Source organism: Camelus dromedarius, chromosome 15 (genome assembly GCF_036321535.1).
Source record: "Camelus dromedarius isolate mCamDro1 chromosome 15, mCamDro1.pat, whole genome shotgun sequence".
In the NCBI taxonomy this organism is placed as follows: Eukaryota; Metazoa; Chordata; class Mammalia; order Artiodactyla; family Camelidae; genus Camelus; species Camelus dromedarius.
In genome coordinates, this window is record NC_087450.1 from 41,363,839 (window position 1) to 41,387,852 (window position 24,014).

The 24,014-nt window shown below is 33.6% G+C and overlaps 1 protein-coding gene across 10 annotated transcripts in view; it reads right to left on the reverse strand.

Annotated features, from left to right (window-relative positions):
* BIRC6 (baculoviral IAP repeat containing 6) overlaps positions 1 to 24,014 on the reverse strand; it is a 197,841-nt gene that overhangs the window by 131,781 nt on the left and 42,046 nt on the right. For 7 of the 10 annotated variants that reach the window (XR_010384233.1, XM_064494613.1, XM_064494617.1 and 4 more), the window contains exons 10-22: positions 20,801 to 22,195; positions 15,286 to 15,435; positions 12,803 to 13,028; positions 11,026 to 11,186; positions 9,849 to 9,980; positions 9,242 to 9,373; positions 6,992 to 7,170; positions 5,832 to 5,965; positions 5,323 to 5,484; positions 5,101 to 5,232; positions 4,432 to 4,529; positions 2,857 to 3,004; positions 1,965 to 2,098 (exon numbers count right to left, since the gene is read on the reverse strand). Coding sequence is in view for 9 of the 10 variants with exons in the window: in XM_064494613.1 (XP_064350683.1) it covers positions 1,965 to 2,098; positions 2,857 to 3,004; positions 4,432 to 4,529; positions 5,101 to 5,232; positions 5,323 to 5,484; positions 5,832 to 5,965; positions 6,992 to 7,170; positions 9,242 to 9,373; positions 9,849 to 9,980; positions 11,026 to 11,186; positions 12,803 to 13,028; positions 15,286 to 15,435; positions 20,801 to 22,195 (3,183 nt within the window). In the remaining variant the exon portion in view is untranslated. The remainder of the gene's footprint in view (positions 1 to 1,964; positions 2,099 to 2,856; positions 3,005 to 4,431; positions 4,530 to 5,100; positions 5,233 to 5,322; positions 5,485 to 5,831; positions 5,966 to 6,991; positions 7,171 to 9,241; positions 9,374 to 9,848; positions 9,981 to 11,025; positions 11,187 to 12,802; positions 13,029 to 15,285; positions 15,436 to 20,800; positions 22,196 to 24,014) is intronic. The other 3 variants (XM_064494612.1, XM_064494611.1, XM_064494616.1) reach the window with 2 other exon arrangements.

The following is a 24,014-nucleotide window of genomic DNA, read 5'->3' on the forward strand; positions in this document are numbered from 1 at the left end:
AAAAGATGTGTACTTGTGGGTTCAAAATTTAATAAAACTAAAAACTTTTAGTGTTTCATCAAAGATATGTCTAAGTGAATCTGGCATTTGTTACTGTAAGTGCTTAGGGAAGAACATCATGCTTTTGTTCAATCAGTACAAATGTCAATGCAGTGAAAAAGGCAAATAACATTAACAGTTGACCCATGAACTTCCTGAAAGGATCTCTGGAACCCTGAGGGGGCCTCTGCCATACTTTGAGAAACACTGGGCCACAGAAAGAAGACTAACAGTGGCAAGGGGAAAAGAGTCAGATCATACAAGATTTTCCGTGCTATAGTAGAGACTTTGGACTGTAGAATAATGGGAAGACATGACAAATATTTTAAGGAGAGGTAAGGTGATGAGATCAGGTTTGCATTCAAATATGACTGCATTCAGATTTGGAAAACGTAGAAAAGTGAGCCAAGAACAGATGCAGAAAGTACAGGTATAAAGCTATTATTGTAGTCCAGGTTCAAGATGACTATGGCTTAGACTGTAACCTTGGGAGGTAAGAAAATGGGCAGATTTGAAATATATATCGGTGGAAAACAGACTCTGATGATAGCCTCAATGGGGAGGATAAGAAAGACAACATTCAGATTTCTGTTTTGTGCCAGGGATGCCACTAAATGAGAAAAGGAATGCAGCAGAAGGCCTGAAGGTGAGGAATAAAATGAAAACATATTCATATGGAGATTTACATCTTGATTTCTAAGTTCCCTCTTCTGGGTCTTCTGTAATGAGTATGGCTGCTCTTGCATATTTAACCCCCTGGCGTGGCCTGAGCTCTGTGGTGTTCTCCTTACACTCTATAATGAATTTCATTCTATCCTAAGGTGTACAGAAGGAATCTATAGGTGGAGTTCTAACCCCTCCACTGAGTTGTACTCATAAGCTGGCATATCACTTAGATAGAGAAAAGACTGGCTTGAAGAGCCTAAGTCATCAGAGGAGAAAACATACCTAAGAAAGAATAAGTCATTAAAAAGTAAGTAACAGACCAGAAGTATAGTATGATCTCTTTCACTAAAAATGTTCATAAACAAGCAAGTAGCAAACCAGTCTAAACAGCTGAACATCTTATTAACAATGGTAATCTAGGAAGATATAGAGATTAGAGTTGAGCCACTTTACATTTGACTTATATTTCTGTATTTGATTTTACTTTTGCTTTTTCCATAATTCATAATTCACTTTTAAACAAAACTAAGACTAACCCCCGAAATGTCTTATATTTAAAGTGATCATTTTAATATGTTTACAAATAAATTTTCTAATATTTTGGTTTACTAGCAACACTTGCAGTAAGTTAAGTGGGACGGAAGAAAACAAAAAATAAAACGGTCATTGCTTTATCTAACAAAACTAAATAAACAACAAATTCTAGCACCAGAAAAAATTACACAAATAGTGTTATACAATCCCAGAAGCACATTCTTCAGAAATGTATGCAAGAATATATGTAATGCTGTGTACCAAGTTTACCTCCCAAAAGTGGGATAGAAGATGCAGCAAATCATTTTTACTTTCTGCATCTTTGCTTATTACAATAAGTATACATTAATTTTATTTTCTGAAATATGACATAGCATGTTCTTTGGTATTATGGACAGCAAAGGCACATCAAATAAAATTGAAAAAGCTATGTAAGAAATAACCAAATTTCAGTCCCCTATTGGCATTAAAGTCATACTGACACGCAATGAAACACAAACAAAAACCAAATTCACAATCCTTTCAGAAATAATTTCAGTATTTTTTGAGGAGGGAGTTAAGAAACAAAGGGAAATAGTTTAATGATTCACAGATACCGAAATTCGCTTCTAAAAACCTGTAATTTTTAAAGACAGAATATAGTAACTGCAATCTATTAGAAGTCAATGGTAGCTTAAACCCAAGATATCAAATTCAGAAATTCCTTTAATAAGAGACATTACTACCTGAAAGGACATCTGATAAATCAATTTCATCTGACTGGACACCAATGCTGCTGTTGTACACATTTTTACAAGAAGAGCCACTCATCTCCAAATCAAAGAGGACTGGATCAAATGGTGAACTATATAATCCGTATCTGGAAAATAAAATAAAGTTCTAACAATTTTCCTGTCAGCCATCTAATTAGCAAATCATCTATTTACTTAGGTTTAAAAGTAGTTTTTACACAGGGTAGAAGGAGACACTAACCAGATTTAACTCCTTAAATTCACTGAATCTCAACTATACTCCAAAAGACACTGATCAGAAACACAACAAATGTGATTTCATTCTAAACTGGTAGCTAATGATTCATCTGCAGACTGAATCAAGGAAGAGATATGAGGCACCCATCCCTTGCCCCAGTCATTTACATTAACTCAGCAGAAAGCACAAGGGCTGAGTAAAATGTCATCAAAAATCAAGATTTCTAATTTAAAAAGATTACAAAAATAATTGTTTTATATAAAACAATACTCCACTTCAAATGATTGGGCAAAAACTCAGATCTAATCTTTAGCTATTTCTTATTTCATTAGTTTAAGTTTTAGAAAATCAAACAGCAGATGACAAATACTAGCTAAGGACAGTAAGTGATTTACATAATTCCACCCACAAAGTTTTAAGAATAGAGAAACAAATTCCCTTAAATACGTCTTCTATTAGCAAGAACTACCACTTTTAAGTGTTTTAATATAATTAGCCCTCTGAATAACCATCTCCAGGACTTTCAAAATTGCTAAAGGGATATATTTCCAGAGAAAATAAAGAGAGAGAGAACCTTAAGCAAATACATATAATAACAGTTCTGTACAAAGGTGGCATCATATCCAGAAAGGCCCGAGATTAAAATACCTTGTCTGAAGCAAAGCCTCCATTGGTGTTAGTCTGTCCTGTAACTGTCTGGACACAGCAGTGAGCAGGGACGCACACGCAGTGCTGCACCCAGCTAAATCTTCATCTTTAACATAATTCAGTAAGACAAAATACCAATAGACAGAACCTAAAAACACCACAAATAAATCAATGTGTCATTTCCTTATTTTCTCTAACAAAAAGAACTTCAGATTTCATCTTTATCAGAATATCCCCTTTTCCTAGGAAGATTTTTGGGAAAACAAAATCTGTAGGGCAACCTACAAAAAAGGATTAACTCCCCTCAGGGACTCTGACAAAGAGGACACTGACAAAGAATTTCAATCATATTTTTTGAGAAATATATCAGGTCAATCTAGTCATTTAGGTTTTCAATAACATGAGATGACTCTGAGGGACATTTTATAACAGCTAGAAGAGTGGAGATGTCGGGTCCTTCATGCCATCTTTCCTAAAATACTGTTTCTCTGTACTAAAAATTTCAAAAACAATGGATGGCAGCTACAAATAACATACTGTAACAAGGAAATGAAGTACAGTTATTCTGTACTGCCAGTTAGATATAGGTCAACATAGCTTAAAGGATTATCATGATGATATATTTTAAGACTCATAAACTTTGACATATCTAACTACTAAGTCCTAAGTATACCCCATAATTTAAGCATCCTACCTCTAAGACTATCCTCAAGAAACCGTTTTAAACACCAGAGACTATTAAAGTGAGCAACCAAGTCCAAAACATTCTATTCTATATAATTAGAAGTTAGTAATTTTAGCCAGTATATGTTCAAGGTAAACATAAACAGACTTTCTGTCTAAATTAAGACATTGATTTAAAAAAAAAAACCATTTACAAACTAACTTTGAGCAAGCTTTTTTTCTGATATATCACAAAGATCAAATTCTTGTGAAATATGTTTATCTCACTGAGATAACTTGTTGAATGGGTTGGTTATTTATGAAACAAAAGATTGAGAAATGCCTACAAAAACTAACATTAGGTAAAGGACAAATCAGTAGCCCTTAACAGTAAATTCCTATATTATTACTTCATTCATTCTTGAACAGCATTCCCACAGAGTTCAGATGCTGCAAAAAACAAAACAAAACAAAGCAAGCAAACAAACAAAAAAACAAAAACTACTGGCCCCTTCCAGAGAATTCTAGTTTGCCACAATCCCTACCAATCACACACAATAAGTGCATGAACCATTTTACTTATTTAGGTCATCTCTCAGGCACTTACTGACATTTTAGTTTGTGCCATCTGATCTACAATCAGTAAATAATTATTTTAATGATGTACAGAATATGTATGAATTGAGATGACTTGGTATTTACTTAAAACTCCAAATAACTTTTTCCCTAAAAATATTATCAAACAGATAATATCTGCCTACCCAATCACAATTTAAAACCCCTTAAAAAACAGATAAGCTACAGAAAAAAAAGAAGACTAATTGAGAAAAACTAGTTAATATATAACCCAAAGCATACTGTGAGTTATTTCATAAGACTACAGTTATTTGTGACTGAACTAATTTCACATACCACCAGTTGCTGCTGCAGGTAGAAATGACATATTATCAAGTAAGGCCTTCAACAGAACAGATCCAAATCCTGGTTGACATGGGTCACATTTGCCATTACTGAAAAAAAGGTTTTAAAGAGAAAACGTAAATACATTACTCAACAAGGTATAAATCCAACTCTAAGCATAGTGTTGTACTTTCAAAAATCTTTTAAATGTACTTATACAGATTGGAAGAAAATATGCCTTAAAGCCCTAAAGATGTGAAAAAAAGACAGCTTAAATTAGCTTTTAAATAATTTCCATATAGTTTGAGTTTCAGGGTTTAGAGAAAACGATCTGTACAATATTACAAATAAGCCTGGTAAATTGCTATAAAGCGGGGAACAAGGCCTCAGGTGAAGAATCCAAATAGAGACAGTAAGAGTGAAAGTGGGTGAAGGGCTCCCCTTACCAAACTCCCCTGTTACTAATAGGCAGAGATGGTTAGTAGAATTCTTTTATTAACAGATTTAACATGACACTCTGCCCAAAAAACCCAAAATTTTTTCTTAGAATCTTAGTAATGTTTATCAGCTTTTGAAAATCTTAGTTATACATCTATTCAACACCAAATTACACTACAGTCAAGATATCACCTGCCAAACTGCAGGTGCACCTTCAAAGTATATTTTCAACTTGAAACCAACCTGATGCACAAGGCTAGAAATCGGGCACACTTATGGGCTATGCTTCGTCCTGCCTCAAAGAAACAAACACGTACAATGTCTGAAAGACATTTTCGTGTTTTTGAAAGCAAGCTCTCATTTCCTTCCTTTGAACTGCAAAACAATAGCAGACATTTAGGCTCATCTTGAACTTCCAATCATAACATCCAAAGGGCAGTCCATGGTAAATAAAATCTTATTAACCTTCCAGGTCCATTTGAATGTACTCCAGCCAACCAACAAAGAGTATCTAACACAAGGCTCTGGGTATGTTCTGTGATTTGGCCATCATCTGCTTTTCTACACAGAGTGTTAAGAAGCTTCTCATGAAACTCTGAAAACTGTAACATGGCACATCGCTGCACTCTACAAAAAACAAAATATAGACACATTAACAGCCGAAATAGAACAGTGAGACTAAACCTATTTCAACCTGGTTGGTCATATGTTTCATTTGAAATCATGAGTATCACAATTTTTAAGAAGAGAAATTATTTAAATTATAGAGCACTACATAGACCCCAGGGAGAAACCAGTGAAGTGGAAATACAATACACAGCATCACTGAGATTATAAATTCTTAAAATGAAAACCAAACAAAAATTTTCAAGTAAAAGCTAGAATTTTAAAATTTTGTGTATGTTGCTGTATTTACTGGAATTCTTCCTTTGTACTTTTATTATTTTAAGAATAGAAGAAGGAACTGAGATTACCTTTCCTTAGAAATTGAAGTTTTCTTAAATCTTCGAATTGTGACTGAGACCTCTTGAAGTAAGTCACAGCCCCGGAGGTTTTCGGATTTACGGGTACCACCTGCATTTTCATTCTTAACATTAGATGATTTTTCCTAAACATATAAAAATAAATAACTGAATGAACAATCCAATGAAACAAAAAAATTTACTATGAAATTTCACAAATAAAATAACTGAATTATGACTATCAAAACATAAATCTCAAATTAAAATGATAGCTTTACCCTCATATTCAGTAAATGATTAATTTGCCCCAGAATTATAACAAGGGAAAAAAAGAAAGACATCATCACTGTTTAAAGGTGACAACCCACTGAATAAAGAGTATAAAGCCCGAGTCTTGAGTCTAAGTCCCAGCAATAGCTATATGAGATATGCCAGCTCCCCAGTCTCTAAGGTTCACTCACTTTCAATAGGAAAAATGGAGGTAATAGCACCTGCTCTGCCTACCTCAGAGTTATTTTGAGGATTAAATCAGATAAAGTACACAGAAGTCCTTGAAAAATTGGAAGACCTATACAAATATAAGATGATTGGTGTTACTGATATTGCTATTGTTGCTTATGAATAATGATGATAGAGAAACAAAATCTCCAGAGTTCAGGAAAATCCAAGATCAGGTAAGTATGAAGAAACTATATGACACACAGCTAGCTGTAGAAAACGAACCATGAAAATTAAGATACATCTCTAAAATCACTTCTCAACTTCTCTTCCTTCAGCCTCCCAAATGTTTACAGGAAAAAAAAAAAAAAAAACCCAAAAAACAAAAAAAAGCAAAAAAATCCCAGCACTGAGTTACCAATAGAAGGCACAGAAACAAAGTCTCACACCCAAAGAAATAAGCAACACTGTCCAAAATAATTATAAAGGGGAGTACCTGCTAACAATTACTCCCTATCGAATATACTTTATAAAAGCTAGGTAGTCTGCTTAAAGTTAATTCAAATATTTTCTCCCTGATTATGTTTTTTTAACTCGCAGCAAAGAAAGTATAAACAAACCAAGTTTCTTTAGAAAAATCAATTACGGACCATACTACTTCCAATAGTGTGTCAAATCTCATCCACAATGTTTAAAACAGCAATGTTACAGTTCAAAATGACATCGTTTCATACCTTGCCAGCTGCAACTTTTGCCAAGAGTGAAGCAAGTGAATAACCCTTGTTACTCTGGTGTTTTAGGGATGGAAGTCTTACTACAGGACGTATACCACCATTACAGATCTCATCTGTTCCTCTTTCATTCACTGCCTTGACGTGGATTAAAAATGAACGATATTTTCCTCCTGCCATACCTAGAGGAGTAGTGTAGAATGGGATAAATAATTCAATCATCAAAAAATCATATTGTTTTCATCTTCACAGAACAAGTGGAGTAATTAACTTTATAAAAAGAAAAATATACTTGGCCAGCATTTTTAAATTACACTGCTTGCATATAATAAGGTTAAATTACCTTCATACATTGGTAGCAAAAGAACAAAAAGCACAGGGATTATGTGAACAGCATAAGATAGAAACTTCAAAGGGTTATAAACACCTGGTATATTTTTCCCCAAAGAAGTTATTTATTTTAATAGAAATCTGGGGAACTACAGAAAAACACACACACGAAATAATGGTCATTAAGGCAACCCCCAAAGACAATGATGTATCTTTACGTATATCAATCCAGGCTTTTTATGCATGCATGCACACACATGCATATGTGGATGCACAAGTACACATTACAGTATTACAGCTGAAAAAGCACAGGCTTTGGGGTCACTACCCAGGTTTGATAGTGGCCCTGCCATTTTATTAGGCATGTGATAAATTAACCTCTCCATGGTTCAGTTTCTTCAAAAGTAAAATGAGAATACTAGTACCTACCTCAAAGGTAACTAAAACACAACTGCATGGCACAAAAGAAGCACTCAATAAATATGGATTGTTATTAACACTAGTTTGCATTTGCTACGGTTTTAACTAAATTGAGATAATATTATACAATCTATATGTAAAACTTATCATAAAAATACCCTCAAACTAACATATTTATAAGCAAGCCATAAGCCTATTATTGCTTAAGCAGGTATTAACTCTTTCTGTGACTACAAAAGCTCCTTCTGTTCTCTTCCACTGATCTGCCGGCCTACTGTGCTAGCACCGCACTCATACAGTCTTCTTATTGCTGTATTATTCTAGGTTCTAGTATCTAGTAAGACCCTCTTTCTCAATCTTCTTCTAAATTTCTTTGGCTCATAACATCCTGTTATTCATCCACAAAAATACAGCAATCGTTTTCTCCAATTTAAAGATTCTTTTTAAGGAATTTGATGAGAAAAAGAGTCATTCCTACTAAATTCAGGAAAAATTAACACTTTCGCATTATTGAATCTTTTAAAATGCATGTCATTTAATTCCATCCCCAATTTTGTCAAAGGCAACAGTTTAATTTTCATATAAAATTTTAAGTGTCACACTCTCATTCAACAAAACTTATACTCTCAGCAATGTGAGAAGAGATTTTTTTGTTTTGCTTACCACTGTAGCCCAGTATGTAGCCTAATACATCATAGGGTCTCATGAACTTGATGAATAAGATGCAAGTCAAGGGAGTACATTCAAATTTATATAAATACTATGCCTGCAACTAAACGTAAATGTGTGAATAGGGACAAACAAATTAAGATAGTTATTTAGGTGGTCAGGTACTTCCTTGGTTTGGGGAAGGATCTCCACATCCTACCCCACCTCCAAATATACTTTAATAATCAAAGTGTCTCATTTGTTGGCTTTTTAAATCTACCCCTGGGATGCAAAGGTGAAATAAATGTCCTACTACTGCAATATCTAATATCTATAAAATGGCCAATTTTTAAATATACATTATCAATTTGAGACATTCAAATCATTACCTCTGATACTTTCAAAACTCCTCTATAAAAACTTACCCTTTAAGAGAAGATAAATGTGTGTTCTCTATGACAATATATAATATATATATAATATATATATAGTCATATATAAAAACATCTGAAGATACAGGACTCTAAATTAATGGAAAAAGCAAACATGCCAGAACATGGTGTCTGGTTATTCAGAAGAATTGTTATGTCACGCTAAGTCATTCTGCATTCACTTTTTATACTTTTTTCAAAAGCACTGAGACCTTCAAGACACAGAAAGTAGGATCTACAGTTTCATATAACAATAGTCACTTATGAGAGGAAATCACTTCAGCTACCAGGAAACCAATGGAATTGCTAACAAAAAGTCCCCTATGCCTCCGCCAAAAATCATACTTTTCTGAAATCATTTTTTTAATCTACTTTTACAACTATGGCATTATTAATCCTACTTTTGTAAAATATGTTACTTCACCTTTAACAAGTTTGGGGCTTGTTAATGTCAACATCCCAGCATGCCCTGATAGATCAAGGCCACTAGCAAGCCATACTGGACCACACAGAATGTCTTCTTTATGATCTTCCAGAAATGGACATAATCTAAGACCTAAAGAAAAACACAGATTTTTCTTTTAAATTAGCATATAATTTAAAATGCAATATTGAACAAGCAAATATCCATCCCATTTACATATAACACCACCACACAAAATTCCACACTTAGAACATATTCAAGTAAGAATTCACTATCATATCAAGGAGTTATAATCAATTATCTGATATATTACGTTGTTTTTCATGCCCACAATATTTACATTCACCTTGATTTTCAAAAAAAAAACAAAACTATGATTTCAAATCCCGAGATATTAAAAAACAAGAATGTAAGTATTAGCGCAGCTGTGTTCACAAAGAAGAGCTGAAAGTTAGAGCATACTGCCAAAGCAGAATTATAGGTTATTTTTAATTGTGTTCTTAAAACCAAGTTTTTGCAAGCCGTAAGGAAATCTTTGCCCATAATGATGCATTTGGATCACTACTCCTTTTACTGTCATGGACAACAGCTCTATAATTTAACTCACACTGTGATTCCTCTACATCCATGTGCTGCATTTCTTCATTCAAATCAATCAGGGACGGTTTCCCATTTTGTTCCACTTCAATGTTAAGAGCTGGAGACAAAGGAAAGGTGATCTGCCTATCTACTGCTGTTTCTAGAGGATAAAAATATTAGTAAACTTAATTTTGCTTAAAATCAATGATTTATGTGCCTAAAATTCTAAAATTTTCTGTAAAACTGGGAACTACAGTGATTTTCATCACAGATGCTATAAAATGGTTGTTAGGAGAGGAAGAAAATTAGATTCAATGAATTGTTTCATAAGTTCTTCTCACTTTTAATGATAGTAAAATATTCACCTAAAGAAATAATTTGCTGGCAACTAAACTAAGAGTTCTTACCCTAGGCTGCACAGTACCGCAACTGCACAGTTTTAAAAATACCAATACCTAAGTCCTTATCCCCAGTTAAATCAGAATCTGTCATGATTCAAAAGAACACATACACACACACGAAATACACACATATGTATACAAAAACATATATATACACAAATACACACATACATATTTGTGAAATAGGAAATTTTTCTTGTTTCAAAGTTTTTATCCCTAGTGTGAAACAGCCAATTTACTCTTAATTAAATTATCCTCAGTATTTTAAATTAACCTATTAAGGAGGAAACACTGAGAAATAACATCTAGTTTCCGATATGCTAAATATGTACAATCCATTTTAATATCTCAATATATGAAATTCTGAGCTTGCAAGAAATATAAATAAAAATGGGTATACTTCTGGCATTACATGAGAGGTTGGGTTTTATAATAACCTTCAAAGAGTATGTGACTTCCATAACAAAGTTCTTTTCCCAACCAAGTCTCCTCTTACGAAGAGAACTAGTAATGCTGAAAGTGAAACTAACTCATAAAAGAACTAACTGCATTTCCCAGAAAGCAAAATTAAATTAAGATTGTACAACACTAAACAACAATGAGTAACTGAAAAGCTCTTAAATGTTCTCTGAATTAACTTTTCTAAATCAAACCACAAAAAGTAGAGCAGGAAAACAGCATGTGGGTGAGGGGGCAAGAAGGGACATCAAACCTAGACAGTCAAGTTGAAAATCAGGTTTTTTTTGTTTTTTTAAACCAACTATAAGATAAAATTTTCAAATGTAAATTTTGATTCATTCTTACCATTGACTTTCCCTAAGCCTGGAGCTTTATTTTTCAGCAGTGTCACTTGTATTTGTGGAATATTGGTGATGTTTGAGTTCAAAACAAATTTGAAGTCCACATGTCCAACCATACAAGCTTTAGGTAGAACCAATTCAAATACATGTTCATCCCAGCTGTTGCTGTAATGTAAGGGGAAAAAATTATAAATAAAGCGAAAATCTTTCTTCAGTCATAACCATCTTATTACTAATGTCACCTTTCATACACTCTGCAACCTCCACAAAATTTCATGCTTCTTAATAGGATTAGGAAAAAAGATAAGCAGTTCTATTGAGAAAGATTTCTCAATAGAGAAACTTAGGGCAGACTTAGGGCAATGAATAATCTTACCTCAGGAATCTACATTACTGTCTTGGGAATTGTACATTCCAATAAACCCTTGTTCCTCTAAGTGTGGACTATTGTGCATCAAAATTATGTGCAGATTCATGGGCCCCACCCAAAATCTAAGAGGGTGAGGAGGTGTCACAGGAATTTGTATTTTAAAATAAGAACTTCATGTATTTCTTATACATGCCCATTCTGATTTTAAATTCTATTATATGCTGAAAAATAAAAATCTTCAAACCATGCTCCTCTACTAAATTCCAAACTCATACCCAAATGCCTAACAGATATCTCAAAATTATCATAAATAAACCCAAACTTGATTACCAACTCCAATATCAGTAAACAGAAATTCCATTTTTCAATTAGCTCAATCCAAACATTAGCCATCCTTAACTATTCTCTCTCCCACCAGAGGCTCATTAGCATGTACCATTTCTTCTACCTCCAAACTCCATCTGACCAGTCTTCACTGCCTCCATAAACTATCACCATAGTCCAAGTTATCATTACCACTACCATAATTACCTGAATTACCACAACAGCATTCAAACTAAAATTGTTGCTTCTATCACTGTCCCCCCAATACAGACACCACAACCATTCATAACCCACTGTCAACACAGTAGTCTTACCGTATCCTTCTAAAAAATAAATTGTAGCACATCACTCCTATATTCAAAACCATCTAACATCTTCCCACCTCACTCAGCAGAGAAGTCTTACTATGAACAATAAAGACAATCTAGCTACCAACTACCTCATTTGATCTTACCTCCCACCACTCTCCCCTATGTTCACTTAACTCCAATAGTAGTCTTTTTGCTCCTACTAGAATTCATAAAACATACCTCTCAGGGTCTTGTACAAGCTACTGCCTTTGGATTAATGTCTTCATGGAGGCCTTTCTCAGGACCCTTGTATAAAAATATCACACATATTTTTCTCTCCTTCTCTCATTCTCTTACACATTAACACACCCAACAACTACTCTATCACCATACTATTTTGACATGTTTCAGAGCTTTTATGACTGTATGACATAGCAGGTAATTTGCTTACTGTCTGGCTATCCGCACCAGAATATAAATTTCACAGAAGTCATATTACTAGTGCCCACAAAAGTGCCTGCACAAATCAAGCATTTAAATATTTGGTCACTCAATCTATAAATTTATTTAACAAACTAACTGCAATGATGGATTACTCTCAATATTTTATCCTACAACTAAGAATAAGAATGTAGGAATTTCTAAAGTTAAGGTGACAAATAAAAGGAATCAAGTTATTAACATGCAAAAGTTAAGAGAAAGAGTAACATACATATATAAAATAATTCTGTGTTGCTTCTAACAAATACATTAGATGGACTTAAAATTAAAATAAAAACCTTGGAAGAATGTTTTACCTGTCAGTCTGTAGTTTCCAAGTCCTAGTATGCTGAGCAGCATCTCCGTGATGTTGCTGATGCAAGTGTTGAGGATGTCTCCTTTGCTGCTGTTCTTGTTGAACTTCCACCCAACATGGAGGAACAGTAGCTGAAAACCGTGGGGTCAAAGTCTCAAAGCGGGTTAGCTCCACTAGAGATGTCAGGATGTCAAGGGTGAATGGCTGGTCCACCAATAAATCAACTCCTTAACAATAGTGAATGTAGAATTTGAAATAGGTTTTTTTAAAAAAGAAGTTTTTAGTTCATGTTTTTTCTCTAGTCAATTACAACATGTACTGAATATCCTGAAAGTTGATCATGACATGCAACTAAAGTAACAAGCACTGACTACATAATAGGTATAAGAAAAATCCATCTTGAAAATTTTAAATTATAGAAAGGGTACTCATTATTGGAGAAACCCAGACCGAACCTGTTAGAAGAGCCCTGACTGAGCTTTAACAAGCCCCACGTTAATAAGAACAAAAGTGGTGGTGCTGAAATGCAAGCCAAACTTACAGCAGATTGATAACTCTTACACTTTGTTATTTACAAAACAAAATGCTAAACAGCAGCAAGCATATAACATCTGCCCTATTTTTACTTTATTAAAGATTTTTTAAGTCAAAGCTATACTGATGGCAACCAAATACTTACTTACAAACAAAAAGCTTAAAAATACTTTAAAAATGGTATTTTTTTCAACTTCTGTAGTAGTTAAGAGTATCTTGTATACATACTAGTATTATAAGAGTAACAATCTGCTTCAAAGAGATTAGCTTGCTTTTACAAATACATGTATTCACAACTGTAAAATGCCTAACATAAGACAAAGCTGAAAGACTGCTGTTCTTGTTCCAAAGAACAAAAGTAAGTTTTTAAAAAGGCTAAAATACAAAATCTGGTAAGTTTAGAATAGCTTCACAAAGAAAATGTACACTGAGTTCTATAAAATTATTACGGGTGTACTTCAAATTACATTTTTCCTCAAAGCTTAGAGCCCTTTAAAATCTGACTGAAACTGTATTAAATGTTGTTTGTAAACATTAACAGCATATCCATGTTCCTCCTTTACATTACTCACTTCTTTATAATCCAATTCATCTTTACTAAATAGTATTTCTACAGACTTTACATGAAAATTATTATACCAATATCCTATAAAATGAAAATATTCAGAACTTTGGCTTTTTAACAAACTTGTGTAGTTAATCAAGACAATCAAATCTAATTATACATGGCAAGAGACATGAGTCAGTTTACCTCAACCAGGGGACAATGTTGCCTCTCATCAGCCATCTGGATGGGGGCAATTACATGTGCTACTAGAATCTAGTAGGTAAAAGCCAGAGATGCTGCTAATACAGCACAGGACAGTCCTCCCACAAAAAAAAAAAAAAATCATCTAGTCTGAAATGTCAATAGCGCTGAGGTTGAGAAGCTCTGGCATATAAAGTAGTGATGAATGCCATGTATTATAATAATACAACTAAAATTAAGTGTATTATACTAGTAATCATTAAAAGTTTGCCTTTGGTGCAAAGAAGAATAACAAAAGCCCAAATATAAGTACCCACGAAGACAAAAATCAGCTTTATGTATTATATTTGGAATATGCTTGAGTTTAAACATACTTTTTCATTGAAGATTCATTAAATTTCTTTTAAATGCTAGTTTTGGGGAATAAAATGTCTAAGTGCTAAGAGTAAAATGTAACAGTGCAATGGAAGTACAAAAGGGCATGGCATAAAAGGTAAGGAAAGAGTTTAGTGTAATATGTGAAGAGCATGAAACTGAATTATACCCTTAAGAAACCATGAAAAGTTTGCCATAACTAGAGATTGAGAAGACTAGTGTTACTAGTCCACAAAGCAAATAAAGATTTTTAAGTAGGGATAACATTTTGAAAAACTAGTTCTGGAGGGCAGCATAGAACATAGATGGGAGAAAAGGCAAAAACAACAAATAGAAATAAACCTATCTAAAAGGTTCACAATGGGCAATGAGCGTTCGAATATATCACCCTACGGGGATGATTTTTTTTTCCAGCTTTTTGATTCCAGTAGTATTAGCCATTCTACTCACTTTACACTTATTTAATGAACTCTCCTCTCTTTCACATGTTTTGTTCCTCCCTAACTAGACCAAAAGCTCCTTAATGATCAAAATAATGTTTTTACTTCTTAGGTAACTTCATTAATACTCGTCAACCTACCACAGGTTGAGAATCATTTCTTATTTTAATGTTTACAACATTTTCCAACTACTGAGAAAATGATAAATAATACAAAAAAAAAAAAAAAAAAGCCTGGTTAAAAAAAAGTCAATAAGGAAATGAACTCTCATAGAACCAAGAACTGAATCTAAAAAATGAAATAATGTTTTAAGAGTATATAAGATTCAGAAAACATCACAAGAATTTGCACTTTTAAAAAATCATTAAAAAAAACTTAGTATAATACCTGAAATGCCAGGACTTGAAGGATTTGATAAAGGTTTGGAACCTTCTGAAGATGGTTCTATTCCTTTAGAAAGAGATCCATCCACTAGTATATCAGCTTCATCAATATCATCACAGGTTCCTCCAATTTGGAGAAAATGAAGTTCACCACCTATGGTGTAGTAGAATTCCATCAACATAGATACATGTAAAACAGGTAAGCATAAAAATGCACACTACTTAGTTAAGAAACTTAATTTATTTCAGTATTACTCAAAAGGCAAATAAAGAAGGCTACCAAAATGATATCTCCAAGAATTTAGAAATCAAATTGGCAAAGAATTACAAACTGAAATTTAAATTTAATGAAGAAAATGGCAAATACATAAACATATGTAAAAGTGGTTATTTATCTAGTACTTACTATGTGTAAGATACTATTTTAAATGCTTAAATCAATTCATTTAGTCTTCACAAAAACCCTGAAGGTAGGGGGGAATATTGTGGCCACTTTACAGATGAGGAAATTGATGTACTAACTATATTGGGATCCACAGCTCAATCCCTTAATCACAGCAGTAACAAAACTGAACAAAGATTCTCAATTTTTTTGAAGTATTCACAATGAAATGAAACCAAATCAAGCTTCTATTTCTCATATTTCTAACACAGAAAAAAATGGAAATCAAGCTTAGCAAATATTTAAGACCAAAGGGAATAAAAAAACAATGGATAAAAAGTATTATTCTAACAAGAATATTTGAAGAGTCACTTCCAACATAAAAGAATAAAGAACACATAAATCCTATTCCTGAAAAGCAACTATAAAGCTAGACAAAACTATCATTTAACCAGGGTGGGTTAAACCATGAAAACCAACAGATTTGCTCCTACTCCTACTGGGGGCTCACTGGATTTGGAAAGCTTGTCTGCTTAAAGTGGTTCAGTGGCAAAAAGGCCCATCAACTCTACTTTCCGAAGTCAAGATCCTGTCTGGGCCAGCAAATCACTAGAAGTAACCATGTATTAAACACAGAATTACAAAAAGTGAGAGAAATACAGGGGGCATGGTAAACTTTCTCTATATCCCACAATGATCAGTGGTTACACATATGAGTAGCAAAGAACAAAAAGCTATGACATCAACACATTGCCAGTCAGCTAAGCCCCCGTGCCTATGCAGAAAAGACCTGAAAGGGCACAACAAAAAATAAAAATACAGAAAATAAAAGCCAGGGCACACTTGAACACAACCTTACCAGTAGAGGTATTTGGTCACAACCAATTATAAAAATCTTCAGCTGAATACTAAACTATGCGGACAAAGAGGCAACAAATAAGAAACAAGTCTTAACAATAAAAACCAGAGGAGGAAAAAAAATGAAAGAAACATCAGTTGGCTACTCACTGCAAAAGAAATAGATTTCACAGATTCAGTCCAGATAGGCTTTCAAACAACTAATGCAACAAAAACCTCCAGAGAGGGGAAAATCAGAATCCAGAGTTTTTACAATGTTATTTAAAATGTCCAGCATTAAATTAAAAATTATAAGACATGTGAAGAAAGAATGACCCCCACTCAAGAAAACAAAATCAATGAGAACTATTTCTGAGAGCCCAGATTTAGACTTAGCAGACAGACTTCAAAGACACTACTGTAAATATTTTTATAGAATAAAAGGAAACCAAGTATAAAGAATTAAAGAACAAATGGTAAAAATGACTTGACACATAAAGAATCCCAACAAAGAAACAGAAATTATTTTACAAGAACCAAAGGGAATTCTTAGAGTTGAAAAGTGACATAGCTAAAATAAAAAGTTTACTAGAGTGACTCAATGCAGATTTAAGACCGCAACAGAAGGAAACAGTGAAATAAAAATAGATCAATAGTTGTATGTTATATATGAAAGTTGTTAAGGGTAAACCTTAAGAATTCTCATAAATAATAATAAATCAATAGAAATTAACCAATCAGAGTAACAGAAAAGATTTTAAAAGTCAAAAGCACATCAGATGGGAGGGTATAGCGTAGTGGTAGAGTGCATGTTTAGCATGCACAAGGTCCTGGGTTTGACCCCTAGTACCTCCGTTAAAAAAATAAATAAATAAACCTAATTGCCTTCCCCACCAAAATAAATAAATAAATAAGTTTTTAAACTATTAAAAATGAAAAAAAAAAAAAAAAAGCGCTCCAGAGACCTATGGGACAGATCAAGTATAAGAGCACACACTTACTGGGAAATCCAGAAAGAGAAAAGTATAGAAAAAATTTTTTGAAGAAATAGTAGCCTAAAACTTCCCAAATCTGATAAAAAAAAAACATTTCACTACAAATCTAATCAGTTCAATGAATCTCAACTAGGATAAAATACAAAATCTATAGGTGCATACATTATATTCAAACTGCTAAAAGTCAAGATCAATGAGAAAATCTTGAAAGCAGCCAAAAACTCATCATAGACATGGGAACTACAACGCAAACTGGTTACAGCTTCCTTAGAAACAATGAAGGCCAGAAGGAACTATAGTGACGTGCAGGAACAGTCAATCAATAATATATACAGCACCATTCTTCAAAAATGAATGTGAAATAAAGACATTTTCAGATAAACAGAGACTGGGTTCTTTGCTAGCAGATCTGCCTTACCATAAGTACTGAAGGAAGTCTTTAGTGATGAAAGAAGTGATGAACACCAAACTCACAAGAAAAAAAAAAAATAGGGTACTAGAAACGGTAAGTAGGTGAACATTATATATGTATTTCTCACATCTTTGTTAACTTTTTTAAAAAATGAAGACTTTTTTAAAAATAAAGTAACACTTTTTGGTTGGATTTATAATTCATCTAAATGCAATATATAAGACAATAGTAGCACAAAAATGGGGAAGAGAAAGCTTAGAGCAAAGTTTCTCTATTTTACTAGAATTAAGTTGGTATTATTCCGAAGTAGACTGTGATAAATCACTAAAAAGATAACTCTAAAAAAAGTATTAAAAATAAAAGTCAACACAAGTACCAGTCATGTCATACCAAATGGCAGAGTAGGAAGCTCTGGGGTGAAGCACTAGAGGTCAGTACCTCCATCATAGCAACTGCTGAACTAGAGTGACTGGAATTAAGTATTTCAGAATTCTGGAACCTAACAAGAAACTTACAACAACCTAAAGAGTGCTCTGATTAAGTGAGAGGCTGCTGATCTTTCATATGGGTGGCCTGAACAAACCAGCTGCCATGCCCATTCCTCAGCGCTACTGCAGCTGTGGGAAAAGTGGTCCACATTTCTGGAGTGGCTGGTGGTGCCAGGATGGGCAGTAGGGACCCTGTTTCCTTGTTTCATATAAATATTAGTATATATGTACATATAATATGTATATATTTTTACGTGTATAGTCTATTTCCAAATTTTAATCACAGACAGCTGCACCAAATTTACTTTCAGTATATTATTAACATTACTTAAAGTTAACTTGCAACATTCATTAATTGTAGATTTTTTTCAAGACTCAGTGTTTCTCCATGAGAAAAAGAGCTTTATGCTATTTGAATATACACATAAAACAGTGTCAAATCCATTTGATTTACAGTCTGCAGTGCTTTTTAAAAGTCTACTTTATGGACTGTCATACATACATTTTAAAACATCAACCTTTCTGTCCTCTTTATTGCTATTAATCTCATCTTTTCAAATAACATCTTGATCAGTCAATCCTTAAAGAACTGGGAGATAATTTTCAAAGTGGTTAATGTCTCAGGCTTTGTCTTGTCCTTCAATTCATCTGAATAAATTCCCTATCACATGAGATCACTTCCAAGAAATCTTCATTGTCCAAATTCTTTGAATACACTAATCTATTATAGCTTAAAATACTACTTCCCAGGGGGAGTGGTAGAGCACAGGCTTAGCATGCACAAGACCCTGGGTTCAATCCACAGTACTTTCATTAAAAAACAAACAAACAAAAAACTAATAATAAATAGACCTACTGATCTCCCCCCCCAAAAAAATAAAATAAAAAGTTAAAAAGTACTACTTCCCCTCTGAATCACCAAAAGCATATCTCATCAAATAATTCAAATCATTAAACTCTGATTCCACTTCTGGAAACTACTAGTATTTTATGAAGATGTGCCCTGAGACCACGTCACTCAGGTTCTAAACCTCCACTTCGGATGGCCTATGGCAAATTAAATTGTTTTCCTTTTTTGTATCTTTCAGATTAAAAGATTCCAAAAAATTCAATGGATGAGTCTCCAGTTTTATTAAATTCTGGCAGTTTAATGTGGTTTTAGCACTCTAATGACAGACTGCCCAGGTTTGAATGCTGACTCTGTCATTTATTAGCTCTGCGACTTAGGCAAATTACTTAGCCTCTCTTTCTCTCAGTTTCCTTATCTGTAAAATGCAGACAATAATAGTACATATCCCACAAAGTTGGTGTGATGACTAAAATAAACAGAGTTAAAGCTCTCACAGAAATGAACTGGCACGTACAAGATAATAAGTTCAAATTATCCTTGATATCACACAGTATTTTAATGGTTTTTCTGAAAATTTTATTAGTCTAAAGTTACTCTGCACCGCCCACTTTTTAAAATAATCTAGTTGGATTTTGACATTATTTGGAGAGTTTTTCGCTGTTATTTCACTAGATGTGTTTCAAAGCAGGCAATCCAAATCACTACGTTCATCATTATCCTTCTTAGCCAAACTCTTGAAATATTTTTAAATAGAAGAAAAATTCAGGTTAATTCACACCAGAACCACAAATGAGATGTACAACTCTTTCCAAACTCAATTCCTCCTCCAAGCACTGGTTATAGTTTCTTACGCTTCAAATATCTCCTGGCCTTAATTCCCACTAATCAATACTGCCCGATATTGTCAGTAATTCTATATAAAAATTGCTTTATCTCTCTAACTTTATTAAAGTGTATATTAAGAAAAGCAGGAAAAAATTGAACATTATCTGTTACTCAATATGGCGGCCTTAAATGTTGCAAAACTGATTCACTCTCAGCAAAAGGTTAGGAGTAAATAAGACAAGAAAAAGATTACTTGGCAAAACTAATATTTATTTACTAAATACTTTTATTTCAGAAGAAAATATCTGTGCCAGAAACTTTACATATATTATTTCATTTAATTCTGTCAAGCGTGGGAATAGGCTGCTTTTTTGTAGTTTATAAATAAAGATACAAAGGTTTACTGAGTTTAACTTGCCCAAGGTCACAAATTTGAGCAAATGCAGAGTCAGGACTCACAGAAACAACAGGTTACTATCTTGAGGTTAAAGCAGAGAAGATAGTTTCTGAGAGATTTATTGACTTATTTACAACTAGACTCTTACCTAGGACAGTAAAAAAAGTTTTAAGAACAGTTAAAACAGTAGAAAGATTTCTTACTTCATTATAAAAAAAAAAAAATCTCTCCATCTATACAGATCAAAAATTCATGCTGGTATGCACATAAATGAATGCTATATACACTGGTTTTATAAGATTTATAGAAGAATCAAACAAATCAACAGCTTACCTTTGGTGCATGCACACAGCCTGTCTGTGCCCGAGCAGTAAATGACAGAAACAAATGTGTCCTGTTCCTCAGTGCCCTCCTTTTTGGGAGGTTCCACTTTGGCCAAAATTTCAAAGTTTGAAAGATCTAATATTTTTACATATCCTCCCTGAGTGGTTATTACCAGGTGTCCAAGAGTAGAAATATCAGATTTTTTTTCTCTCTCAATGCCATTCTTTGAGGTTAACTGCATTTCCTCAGCAGGTTCCTCACAGTCATCCTCTCGATTATCCAGTATATCTGGTGGAAGCAAAATGAGCGAGGTAATTGTGTCCTGGGGATCTTTGATATGTTGGATTTTTATGGGCTCCTCTTCTAAAGTCACTATCCGAGTGGCGTAATTCATTTTATAAAGTATTAAATATCCACCACTAACATTCCTCTGCTCAGGCTGAATTATCAAAGGAGTCTGTACATCTGCTGGTGATTCGTGTTGGATTATACTAATATTTGCACCATTCACTACAGCAAGATTTGATTCCAGTTCACCTTTCCGTCTATTACATAGTGCAGAGTTTAATTTATTTAAATTATTCAAGGCCTCTACTTGATTTATTGCACTCAAGGATTCAACAGGGCATGTCCGCAGTCCTACCAACAAATGAATTCCATCAGCACAAGGAGTTATTGAGTCTATACAAAGATTCTCCTCCTCTGCAAACTTTGGCAGCCTCAAACACTGAACCAAAGTCCCCGGCTTGGGAAACACAGAGTTCCACTTCTCAGAATCTGGAGAGGTAAGGTTGGCTGCTGCATCTGCAAATTGTTGAATGTAAGTCACAGGAGGATCCTGCAACAACAATTGCTCCTGACTATCCAGCTCCATTTCAATAATCTGTGGAACTGTAAAACCATCATCATGCAAACTTTTACTCATTATATTGTTCATCTGTGAAAAGATTTTTCCTGCTTTCTCATCAGACTCCTTGATGCTATAAAGAAGCAAAATGGGTAAAGTCCTCCTCACCAGAGGAGAATTCAATTCTGAATTAGTGCAGGATTCATTGTCAGTTGACCCTTGTTCTGATATACTTTCACCCTGAGTTCTGCTTAAACCATCCAGTGACCTGTGAGAATTACTACTAACGGGTGAGGTAGCAGGAGATTTATATGTTAATAAACCTCCAGCTAATAAACATGGAAAGGGAATGTTGTGTTGTTCCTGGTGCTTTTCTTTTGTCTTTTCACTCTTAGAGTTGGTTAAACAAGGATTTGCCCCAAGTTCTTCAAGATCCTTAACAGTATCTTCAAGCACATTTGCAACAATCTCCCACTGAAGTTTTTCTGGCTGCTGGAGAATGCTGAGTGCTGTTATATCAAGGCTTACTTCCATGGCTTCCTTCTGTGATGTATGCCCTTTGAAAAGGAATAATATTCATTAGAAATGGCCTTGTGAATATAAATCAAAATCTGTACCACAAAATTTTCATTAATTTTTGTTTTTTACTCTTCTAGTCAGTGCATTATAAGTACATCAGTGGAAGACTTTAAGGTCATTTAAATAAAATTTAATCAAAATTTAAAATTAAATTTAAAATTTAAATCTGAGATGAATCTACTCAGAAAAATCATGGAGATACTGAAGAGACTCAAAAATCATTTTCAATTCAGAATACGTTCTCCTGACAATTTTTGAGAAAAATCCTTTAAAAAAAATAGAAGGGTTAAAAAATGAAGGATTATTAAAATAATAATTTCTGTGCTTCAATTCTAAACCAAAAAAATACTCATCATGCATGTGTCATTTATGTCCTTTGCAGAATATCCATGAAACATTATTGTCATCTCAATTTATCTCCTCTCTCCCACCCCACCATGCTAATTATCAGTTGACTGTTATAATACAAATTTAATTCTAACCTCAGCTCAGAATAAAAATAATAATTAGGAAGGAAAAGTTCACAAGATTTGTCATTTTAAGTGAAATATAAATGTCTTCTGTATTATCTGCTACTTTTTAGATCATTTAAAGTCAACTATACTGCATGACCCCTTACTGACCTTTTGTCTATCATGTGCTCTGCAAGCTGTCCCCTTACAAATAGTATAAAGGTCATTTCTGTCTCAATGCTCCACAAATGCCATCTCTGTCTACACAAAACCCCAAATCAGATGTCAGCCAACCCCTAAACCAGGCATAATCTCTTGATACTGAACTGAAAGTTTCAATAAATCTGCTTTTTTTTTCTCAATAGCACAAACTATTAGGCAACAACTAATTATATTAGCATCAATAATGTAAAGTTCACTCTATGTAACTTGAAAAAAGACCACGAAAACTGGAATTGGCTTTACAATTTTAGATGGAGAAGAACAAAGAAGAGTAAGGAAATAAGTATAAAATAACTCAAGGTGACGGCATGAAAGTTTGAAAGTTACCCAAGTAAAGGAATGAGCAACAAAGAATCACAGAATATCAAACACCTAAGATATAATAAAAGCTCTGTTCACCACTCCCCCACTTTTGTCAACCATTTCAATTAACAATATCTTCAAAATGCTCCTAGATAGCTTTATCTAGATTCTTCCCATTTCCTAACAGTGATCCCACTTCATATAATGATCACTATTATCGTCTAAAACTAAATCCATTTCCAGCTAAGCAGAAGAAAACTTTAGTTATAAACTTAACTTAATTGTACCAATAAAGCTGTTTGTTTATACTTACCCACTCATTTAACTATACTGACATGCAACCTTTATACTGGCATTTAATATTTATATTTACTTTATTAATTTACTAATTTAGGTATGAAGTTGAAAGTTGATAGTGAGGTTTTTATAACATGTAATACACTAATAAATCTTCAGGATGATAACTATCTATTGGTCTAAACTAAAACTTAACAGATTGTTCTTTTAAAGTTATGGTAGGAAATAGCCAAGAAAAAGTTATTTTAGTCTATGCACACATTAAAACAAAATAAATTAGCCATAAATTACATATATTAACACATATTTAAGACAATCAAAGTAAATGTCATGTGAGGTGAGATTATTCATTAAAAAGGAAAATATAACAGTGGCATTACTACTCTGCTTCTTCCCAACTAATTAATGTCTCGGATACAGCATATACTGTACATTCTACTTAGAGGACTGACAAGGCACAATGACAACTGTCCAATACTGCAGTAAGGAAACCTGTTACCTTTGCTTGTCTTAGAATTTCTCA